At 38.0% G+C, this 11,293-nt stretch overlaps 1 protein-coding gene across 1 annotated transcript in view; it reads left to right on the top strand.

The window, feature by feature from the left end:
- The window catches only part of LOC103801840 (prolyl endopeptidase-like), a gene marked incomplete at both ends in the record, with an annotated part of 32,518 nt that extends 23,590 nt beyond the window's left edge, over positions 1 to 8,928 (top strand). Inside the window, 3 exons of the mRNA XM_009074274.1 lie at positions 971 to 1,162; positions 5,049 to 5,246; positions 8,825 to 8,928. Coding sequence (XP_009072522.1) covers positions 971 to 1,162; positions 5,049 to 5,246; positions 8,825 to 8,928 — 494 coding nt within the window. The remainder of the gene's footprint in view (positions 1 to 970; positions 1,163 to 5,048; positions 5,247 to 8,824) is intronic.
- Between the last annotated feature and the right edge of the window lie 2,365 nt (positions 8,929 to 11,293).

Here is an 11,293-nt window from a genome sequence, read left to right as displayed (position 1 = left end):
TGCTTTTTCTTTCTATTAGCCTCTAACTTACTACAAAACAGTAAAATGTGAACAAAAATTAGTGGAGTCTAAAAGTCCTAACTCCAGGTTGAGTCAATACTACTCACTCTGTACCACTTTCATTACTGAGTGTGATATTCTAGAAGGTTGATAGGGAAAATGCAATTTTATTCTTTGCAAACCCAGATGTTAACATTTTAGCTAACTGTAGTTGTCCTTTGGTGGTGACAAGCTTCTGCAGAACAACATTTCAGGAATGTTGTTTCTGAGTTAAAAGGGAAACTCCTCATATTGAAGTTTATTGTACTCATACAAATAGTATAATTTCTATTCTGTGGCAAGTTCTGGGCTCTTAAGAAGAATGAAAAGCTTTCCATTCAAATAAGGTTTTTTTTCAGAAAGACAAAATAAAAAAACACTCAGGAACATTTCTTTATAATTACACAATCGTTTTAGAAAAGCTATGAAAAATAAAATTGAGCTCAAAAGCCTTGTACAGGCTTTTGATTCAGCTGCCACTCCCCATTCTAAGATGACTGTAGAAGTGGGGACTTGTGAGCTCTGTTGACAAGACCCTGATGTGCTCCATGGCATTGTCTTCACAGCAGCCAGTGTAGTAAATCAACTTCTGTAGCAAATACCTGAGCTTTCCAGCAGCCCCCTAGGAAAGCTGGTGAAACACTAGCCATAATCCTGTCCATATTCTGTGTGTGTTTTGCTAGAAATTCCTCAGGACCAGTTATTATAACATGTCCATGAACTGGAATTTTTCCATTGCAGCCTATCAATCTGGAGAACTCTTTGGAAGTTCTTAGTACACATTTTGCCCTTTCCATAGCTGTACCACTTTGGGTCACTGCTGCTGTTCAAGAAGGAGCCTGCAGCAAGTGTCAGGAAGGCCTTGCCCTCAGGTGTTAAAAGGTTTTGTCTCAGGAAGTAAAGAATTTCCATTCTATGTTTGATCTTGCAGGAATTCTTCAATGGGTGAAACTGATAGATAACTTTGAGGCTGAGTATGAGTATGTCACGAATGAAGGAACTGTGTTCACTTTCAAGACAAACCGCCACTCTCCAAATTACCGGTTAATCAACATTGACTTCAGCGACCCAGACGAATCCAAATGGAAAGTTCTTGTCCCTGAACATGAAAGGGATGTTCTAGGTAAGAGTTCTCCCTCCCTCTCCCTCCCTCCCTCTCCCTCTCCCTCCCTGTTTCTCTCTCTTTCTCTCTCTAATGTCTTCTGTGGCCATAGTGAAGTTACTTCATCTGTCCTTGTTTTAATTCTGTTTGTAGAAAAAGAAGGAAAGTATTTTCCTGCTTCATGTCAGCATAATAAATGTTTACTAGACAGTCAGGGCTTACAGCGAGAGGGGATTTTTAAGCAGAAAGAAGGAAAAGAGCGAATCTGGCAATAGTGCAGCACACTTTGAACAAAATTGATCAGAATTTGAGACAGGATTTTCTGCTGTTCTGGAGGATTGAACAATACTTGAAAAAAAAAAGCCTTGGGAAATTTGAAGGGCATGGAAATCTCTAAGTACAAAAGCAAGCTCAAAACATAAATCTTTGGGTTTGATATAATTAAAATAAATGGGGTTTTTTAATCGCATCATTTTCTGGAAAGTTCTGTGAAAACTGAGACTTAGTTTCAGATAATGCAGAAAAACCTCTGAGCTGTTTTTTTGACAGATGCTTTGTGTGCATTTATGTAGTTTGTTCTTCATACAGTGCAAGATACAATTGTGATTTATCTGACTAGCACAATTGGTTATTAAACAATACTCTTTTTTTATTAATCCATTTTTATACAAATTCCTTCATGCTTGCTACTTTTTTAAGTAAAGACCTGCTTTATAGAACAAGTAGAATTCTCTTTGTGTGTAAGTTGATCTGTTTCCATTCCAACCTCTAAAATTCTATGACTCTCCATCAGCATTTCAGCCTGCATCTGTCAAAGCATGTTGGTACATTTGGACACTTAACATGCTGTAGAAATGACAGGTCAGAACATCAAAGGAGTGATGGAGAGTTAATGTTGCTGCTTCCTAGGCAAGTTCTTTGGTGGCAGGAATCCCCACATAAGCCAGCAGCCTTACTCCTGGGCGAGTGAATCTTTTTAATAGCGTAATATCTCTTCATAATATATAAGTCAAAGTAATAATGTACTTCAGCTTCTAATGAAAACATCCATTAAACTGAAATGCTTCACCAAATGGTCAGTGAGGAACTAAGAGGTCATCACAATTTAATTGTAAAATAAAGATGCCTTAAGTGTCTTTGCTGAAGCAAAACTATATGTTGTATACTTTTGAAGTGGATCTGAGAGTGTCTGTAATACATTTAGTGAAACTTTTGTCAAGCAATTTTGAAAGTAAAACCAGACATTTTAGTCACAGATGTTGCTGAGTATACCAGTGGAGGTCATGTGGTCTCCTACTCATTGCAGAGCAGTTAATTCTGCAGTCAGAAAAGGTGTGTTGCTGTTGGGATGGTACCTTTTTAATTCATGTGTTGTGTTCATAAACCAGTTATACATGTAAATATTGGCAGATTTGTGCAGGGACAACGTAACCAATAGTTTACAATGCTGCATGTTCTACTTGTTCATACAACCAAAGATGGCTCTGTATTTCAGAATATGTAATTGAATATAATAATTAACTTACAAAGTTTGTTATGTTCTCCAGCCTCAAATATGACATTGTAGCCACTCTAGGACTAAAATTACGTATCAATTACTAATTTATCAACACTGTTATGTTGTGCTGTATCTTATTATTTCACATTATGGCTTCATGGTTGAAGTTTCAATTGGCATTGTTCTCTGGGGCTTTGGTTAGAAAATTCCCTAGACTAGAAGCTCATGAGTGAGTTAGAAAGTTTGAGGGTAAAAAAATAGCAGTGGTAGTGTTGGGGAAGAGGGGAGTAGTAAAGCTTTGTTTAGGTATTTATGAAACATAAATTCATATGTCTACAAAGTCATACTAAAGTTAAATTTCACTGGTCTTTTAGAAATAAGCTAAAAGCAAAGTAGACTGTCGAGCTATTAGGATTTGAAGGTCTTTGAGCTCCAGGGGGTCATGACAGACCTAACTGTATGAAAGCAGGGACTGGTAAAGAAGGCAGTTGTGTCAGAATAAGGAGTTTTGACTGTCAATTCAGAAAGAACTTGTCACCCTTAATGGAGGGGACACATGATACAACTTTGAACTTTTGTTCTGGAACCTGAATGTGCAAAGATGAACTTATAAGACTGTATTCAGTACAGCTCTGTGAATTCAAACTATTTGGTTTTATAGCACCCTGGGGAAACTGGAAAGAACTGTTAAAATGTGAATAATGGAAAATAGGATGAAACTGAAATTCAGTCAATTTTGACATGTTTCTGTTTTGGTTTTTGATATTTTTTTTCTTCCAATGTTGGCATTTTAAACTTTCCATCTCACAGTGCCAAAGTACCACTGTGAAATGGAGATGAGCATGCCCCAGTCAGTCCTACCTGAGTTTTCTTGGTCATTTGATTCCATCTTCTTATTTTTTGCTACCAGAAGATGAAACAGAAGATAAGCCAATGCTGACACCTTGCCTATGATTTAGATTTCAAGTCTGACTTCTCAGGGAAGAAGTTTCACATGTACAGCTGGAAGAGGATAAGAATCACCTCCTCACCTAGTCCTACAAACAAAAATTTCCCTCATTCTCACCTTCAGAATACTCTCTCTTGACTTTTAACCTTGTTTGTATTTTGTCCTGCTTGTATTCAATTTGTGAATTAATGAAATGAAGTTGAAATTGTAATACTTTTGTTGCATAGTAGTTTCTTAAATGACAGAAATACTGAGCAAGATTAAGGCATTTCAGTCTTTTTCCTGTCTGCAAGAGTAACTAAACAGATTTGTCGCTAAAGATGTAAAGCCAATGGCACAGGAGTCAGGAGAGAATACATTGCCTGATATATTCGGGGTGAACTGGAGCTCTGAAGAGTTTCTGCTCTTCACAGAGTATAGAAATGGGGATTGAAGTGAGATGGTCAGTAGAACTACAGAGATTTTTCTAGAAATTTCCAGCCCAGATTTTTCATTTTAATCAGTTTGGATTTTCCAAATTCCAATTTAAAAAATCTGCATGTCATGAAAAAAAAGAGTTTGCATATCTCTAGTCATTATTCCAAAGAACCAACTCAGAATTTGAAAGGTTCTGTGAAGCAAAAGCTCTTGTTCCTGCAGAGCTGTACAGCTGAGGTAGGCAATTCTGCAGGGGCCCAGGACTGCCAGGAGAGATGTAAAGGCAATGAACCTCAGCAGAGTGCTTTGCTCCTGGGTCCTTCTGCTGCATTGAGTTCACTGTGCTGCATCCTGCTCCTGCTCCCTTACAGTCTCAAGTGTGCTGTTTAGCAATATTGGCTTCTTGAATAAACATGTGGGGTTTTTTCTTATGGTATATTGGGAATATCACCCCAGAATTGCCCTTTTCTTACACCTGGTAGCACTTGCTTGTGAGAACAGCCTCCTGATTACTTAAGCAATAAAATCAAGATGATTAGTATGTGTAGGTTCTATACTTCAGTGTGCAATACAGAGTCACATGTCTGTTTGTTCTGATTAGTTTAGTTTGAGTATAAATCATAATGATGGTTTTGATTTTCATGCATTTTTGTAAGTACTGGCAGCAAAGATAAACATTTTGCTTGGGTTTTGCATTGAAATATGTGATATTTAAGAGCAATATTGATCTATAAACATCCCAAATCCATAAGCATCTTGATTAAGCAATTGTTTATTCCTGTGTCTGCATAAATTAACTTCAAGCAGCATGGTTGGTGCATTTCCAAAGAATATTAGACTTTGCTTTCAGTTCACTTTTTTGTTTTAGGAGGCAGGTGACTTACAAAGATTTAAGAGTTAAATGCAGTGCATGTCAGGAATTTTGCTGCATGTATTTAGGTATGCTGAAGAATGTTAGGTTCAGATTATGTCTGATTGTTTTCTTTCTTGCATTTTTTAATTGTATTTTCTATGGCTTTGTTTTTCTTTTCTGTGCTGTGCAGAGTGGGTTGCTTGTGTGAGGTCCAATTTCCTGGTTTTGTGCTACCTGCATGATGTGAAGAATATCCTGCAACTCCATGACCTAGCCACTGGTGCACATCTCAAGACTTTCCCCCTAGAGGTTGGCAGTATTGTGGGATATAGTGGCCAAAAGAAGGACACCGAAATATTCTATCAGTTCACTTCCTTTTTATCTCCAGGTAAGATTGTGGGGTTTTCCCCCTCAGTTGTTGTTTCTTTCCCTGGGAACAATGCCCTTCTTATTTTCTGTTGTTTAGTAGTTATTCAGTATGTCTAAGATGCAGATAAAACTGCATCCTCCCATGTAGTAAGCAGTGGTTGTGCAATTCAAAATGTTCTAGTCCTTGATCCATCAAGTCTACATAATATGCCTACTGGTATCTGAGAGACCTGCATTAAGAAATTACTCAAGACTGGCTTGCACTGGAGGTGAAATTGTAGCAGTCTCACAGCTCTTGTTTCATGCAGCAAGATCTAAATTTACAAATTCTGGTGAAGACAATTGTTAATGCATCGAATGTGATTTTCATCACAATTTTAAAGAACATTAATAAAAGTCACAGAAATTCTTTCTCTGATGGTTTTGTGATTCATTTATGCATAGTCTCATTAGAGCATCCTTACTGTCTGTCCTTACAGAACTTGATTTTGTTGGGTTGCTGTAGGAATTTTTTGCACAATCCTGCAAAGCCAGAACCACTGTGTAACCACTATGTAATACATGTGGCACACCAATAAATATTTTAGGATTTTGCATAGGAAGGTAGTTTCTATGTACTTGTCAAGCTAGTATATGGCAAGAAAATGTATTTGCTGTTCACTCTTTTTCTTTCTTTATGGCTCAAAAAAATCAAGAGCTAATACAGGACAGGATCCAAATATGGAGGGGGAGATAGGCTTCAGGATCTTTATCTTCTTCCAAGGTTGTGAATCCTAAGATGATCAAAAATGTTCTTGTAGTATCTGACATATATTTTTGCCCTGTTTCATTTAGAGCACAGCAGCATCACGTTGCAAAATGGCTGTATAATAGTTTTGATAGGTTTGCTGGTTTTACTAGAATAGATTATGTCAAATTATCAAAATTATGTTTCAAGCATAGCAGATAAGAAGTGTGATGAATTTCCCCTCATCTTACTGTATACATAACCAGAAATAAGATCTATTATGTTTCCAGTCCCTCTTTTAAGCAACATTTAGATCATTGCAGCTGGAGAGCAATTTGAGGGCACTCTTACATTTACCTCTAACTTCATCCAGCTTCATGTTCACTTGGTCACGTCCCACCTCGTGGGCCAGAAGTTGCCAGTCTTACAAGCCTGCACCATTCATCTCAGCTGAGCCAGTAGAGTCTCTGCAGCTGCTAAATGTGATGAGGAAGAGCCTGGAGATCTGTTTTAGCCCATGGCTTGCCAACCAGCCTGCAGTGGCTGCTCACTGCCTGATGGTTGCTTAGGCAGAATTGTTTTTCTCCTTTTCATTCATTTGTTTAGCATCTGCAAAGAATTCGCTCTGTTAACTGGGGTAAAGTGACCTGGAATCTAGAAAAAAAGGGAAAGTAAGAAATGGGGGTAGGCTGTATGAGAATAAGGAAGGGGTAAGGAAAGCAGATCAGAGAGGTAATTTTTTGGTATGTGTGTCTATATTTTGATTTGCATGCAACCTCCATGCACCCAATCAGTGGAATAATTAGGGAAAAGATATGGGGCTGATCCTTGATTAACCAATATCTTCCTATTTTACTAATAGAAGTCAATAAAATTTGTACTTGTAATAAGTTGTACCACTTTTTTTAATGAGAAACAAATTAACATACTGGTGTTTAACACCTACAACAAAAGCAATAGTAAACATATGTAGGAAGAATGAATAAAACAGTTCTAACACCATAGATGTTGACACCTTAAAAATAATTTTTATCATTCCTTGAAAAATATGGTTATCCATGCTGTCCACTCCAGTCAGACACTTAGGTGACCACTCTACTGTTTTGCATTTGCTTAACACCCAGGAAAAGGATGCAGGCCCCAACATGACAATGGTTTTTGACATTAACTTCTGTGATGCTAAAAAGAGCAGAAGAGATGCAGTACCAGGGGTTGAATTGCATGTTACTCTGGCATTAGGTTGATTGGTTCCTGGAATGCAGTCTGTGACCGTGCTTGTACCTCATCATGTGGTTTGCTGAGACACAGCTATTCTGCCTGCTCTGTGTGTAATGTTTACCCAGACATTATCCAGCCTGGGCAGCTGCATATGTGTCAACTGACTGCTCTGCCTGTTACTGCCTGGAGTGCTTTACATTGTACTTTCACATCATTTTCTGGATCCTAATCTTTAATGGAAATGCTACTTTAATGCTTGTTTGCACCTGTCACCCTGATTAGGCTTGCTGGTCATTCTGTGATAAATGAAGAATCCCAGCAGAGTAGGGTAGTCCTGCTTTTAGTCTCCTATTAATTCACCATTATGGAAAAAGGCTTTATCAGTTTTTAGAAATGTTGGTTTGCATCTGTATTTCTTTGCCAATGTGTATCATCCTGATTTTCCACAGTCTATAAAAGTGATTTAATGAGGCAATTCCCTTGTATCAGATATGTTTCCTCATTATTTCATGTTTCAGTATAAATTTTTATAGCTATAACCTCTGTAATAATTACTTCTGGTTTCCTGAAAGAATCTAAAATACACACAATGCAGCAGTATTTCAATCAAGTCTTGTCCACCTTGGTTGATTTTATTACATTGGGGATCCCAGTGGAGCGCTTGTTGCTCTCAGTTTCAGGGTTCTTTTCCCTAATAAATATTTCAAATTTTGCAGGCACCAGCTTGTTGTAAAGGAGGAAAATAACAAAGGATTAACACTCAAGTTAGTTTATGTATCATATGTATCTGTAGTATATCCATGAATATTAGGAATTTGTAGTGTGTTAACCAGTGTGCAAACACAACAGAAGTCACAGTGTATGGCACATACTCAGATGTTATTAGGGCTGAATGACAGGAGGTATGATTTGGAGTCTAAATGCAAAATCATTCTTAGCTAACCGCACATCTGTGTAGTGCCTAGATGGCTGCAGTCTCTGCAATTCTGCCTCTGCTGCAATCAGGAAGTTTTATACTACTTACAGACTTAGGTTTTCTCATGTGCACAGTCATGAGTCATAGGTGCAACTCAAGCAAGTGAGGTTGCCATCAAACCTGCAGGATAAAGATGTAAAAGAAATTATACGAGACCAGATTGTGCTCAGTTCCATAGGTAACCTGTGCCAGTCTGCTGCAATTTCAGATGGGTGCTTAGCGCTTTCTGTGCCCTGGGCGTCCATTTGAATCGTAATTTCAAATATTATATCAAAGGGAAAAATGTTGACCGGAGTGAAATTCTTGATATATTTATTCTCAGTCTGCTGGATCTAGAGAAGATGTTTTAAAATGGACATTATATTTCATTCTTCCAGCATTATCATTCTCAATAAGTGATTTGTTGCTTCATGAAAACAGTGTTTTTTCCCATTTTGCTTAACCCACCTGGCTATGTATGAGTGATGAGAATTATTCTTTCTGTGCAGGAAGCCTTTGCACCCTCTCTAGATGAAGTGCATATATAGGTGTGTTAAATTATATAATACATGACAAAACCATGTCTGGAGCTACTGTTTTTCACCCTGCTGAGCCACTTTTGCCATTCATTACTCCATCACTGGCATCCTTTTAATGATGGGTCTATACTAAGCTGCAAATTTACTCTGTATTTTAGGTATTATATATCACTGTGATCTGACCAAAGAGGAACTGGAGCCAAGAGTTTTCCGAGAGGTGACTGTGAAAGGATTTGATCCTTCGGTTTACCAAACAATTCAGGTAATAAACATGAACTCTGCTGCCTTGCTGTAATCATTTATGCAAGAGTTTAACAAAATTGCACTTGGCTGGGAGTGAGAGGGCTTTGATTAGCTCTTAATTCAGGTCTGCATGCTCTCTGAAGGAGTCCCATCAAGCCTTGTTAGAGAGGTTGGAAGATGCCACTGCAAGTAACCAGGACAGACTCAATCCTCTGTCGTCTTACATTATGAAACAATATGTTCTTTTATTTTTTTTCACATTATAGTATTCTTTCATCAGGCTCCTGCTTTTTCATGTTGATGTGTTTCTTCCATCGGCACAACTTGGCGTGACTCCCCTAGGCAAGAGTGTGTTAGGGCAAGATTTAATAGGCAGTGGAGAAGGAAAGGAAACTTGAAATAACCAGTCATCTTCCCAGCACTTCCACAGTATTCCACTGCCCACTCTGGGAAGAGGCAACAATAGTTAAAACACTTATGTTTAAAAACCCTTTTGTATAAAAGCTGTGATGGTTTTTGACACAAGTTCATACTGTGGTTCTATATTAAGACCTCAAGAAGAAACTGAGAGCAGATAAGGAAATGCAGATTAGCTAAATTTAAGGTTTATAAAGCTAAGAGAAATTACTTCTATGGGAAACAGGGTAAGCAACAGATGATTTGGAACAGGTTAAGGAAAATACCAGGGTCCTTTGTAGACATGTGGTTTGACCTCATATCAAGTCTTGTGACTGAAAAGATTGCACAAAATATACATTTTAAGTTGTAAGTGGTCTTACCACTAAACACAGCTTTGGTGAGCCTCTGATAAAATACTATGCCCTGGTCAGGATTTTAAGAAAGATATGGAACTTCTAGAGACAGTTCATAGATATTTGTTGAAATCATAAAATCATTTAGGTTGGAAAAGACCTTTAAGATCATCAAGTTTAACCATAAACCTAATACTGCCAAGTCTGTCACTAAACCATATTGCTAAGTGCCACATCTACTCATCTTTTAAAAACCTCCAGGGATGGTGACTCGACCAAAATAATTAGAGGTCTAGGAAAACAATCATTTTATTTTGATGCTTAGCATATATAATACCTGCAATTTATAGAAGAAATAGTGGAGGGTGGTTTAATTTTTTTTTATGTAGGATTTTTCATCTACAGAGTAAAAGTAAGAATGGAATAGAGGATTTTTCTTTCTGTAGACAAAGGTATAACAAGATCTAGTGCCTTAAGTAAGCTTAGCCTGGGAAAAGGTGAAACAATGTAGAAGATAAGGAACAGTGTGACAACAGCATGGCTTGGAGTCTTTGAAAAGAGATTGCATGTTTTTCTTAATATCTTACTTTTAATTTTGCCTCTGGCACATGCACAAGGCAGATTCTCTAAAAGCATAAAGACAGTAGTGTGTTTGTATGAGGTGGTGGTAAACAGCCCCATCTGTTTGTCTCTCCATCTCCAGACAGAAATAAGAGTGTTGTAGAAGACAGTTTGCTGAAAATGTTCTCACAGAGAATGTGTTTTTACTGCATCACTCAAATTCATTAGAGACTTCTGCAGGATAACTTCAGGCCATAGTGAGGTGAATAAGAGAAAGAAAACTGCCTTCTCTTCAGGAAAGAACTTGGTACAATTACAATGCTGCCATCAAACTCAGAAGGATAATAATGGCACGGAAATACCCATCCAATTAAAAAGGGTTTAGAAGAGGTTGCCATAAATTAGAAATACTGTATTTTTCTAGTAAATCAAATTTTATAAAATAAACATCTGGAAGAACAAAATCTTGTTTTACATTTAAATCTATTACATGCTAAGTCAAGGTAAATAGGACAGTAATACAAATAATTTCCAGGATGAAGCATGCTGTTGTTATGCCCTTGGAAACCTGCACTTTGTAAAGCACTGGCAAAGAGCTTCACCACTAGGCTGTGCTGGGGTGCAAGTCAGTATTGCTCTTTCTGGTTTCCTCCTTGCTCACTCCTGCTCAGTCCCAACACCAGGAAGATGTGACCTGTGTAGTTAGGCTGGGATCAGTGCTTATGAAGAGCACTCTTGGCTCACTGCTAATCCAGTTTTGCCTTTTACTCACAAATGATCTGTGTGGCAACATCTTAGAAATTAGTTTCTGATATCTTTCATTCAAATCCTTGGAGAAGTCTCAGCTGAGCTGTGAAAAAGGCTGTTTGTCAGGGCCAGGGCTGGGACTGCTTGGTCACCTTTGTAGTAACTCAGCATATCAGTGCTATACTTTGCAGTCAGACTCCAGGCCTTGTTTCCATTTGTGAGGTCCCACTTAGAGCCTTGATGATGCTTCTGCTTGGAGGAGGGAAAGGGAGATGGGAGCTCATCAAAGCAGTTTATGAATGGCAGTCAACCTAGATGAAAGCT

The sequence above is a fragment of the Acanthisitta chloris genome, unplaced genomic scaffold, assembly GCF_000695815.1.
Source record: "Acanthisitta chloris isolate BGI_N310 unplaced genomic scaffold, ASM69581v1 scaffold2815, whole genome shotgun sequence".
NCBI lineage: Eukaryota > Metazoa > Chordata > Aves > Passeriformes > Acanthisittidae > Acanthisitta > Acanthisitta chloris.
This window is presented reverse-complemented; position numbering and strand designations above follow the sequence as displayed.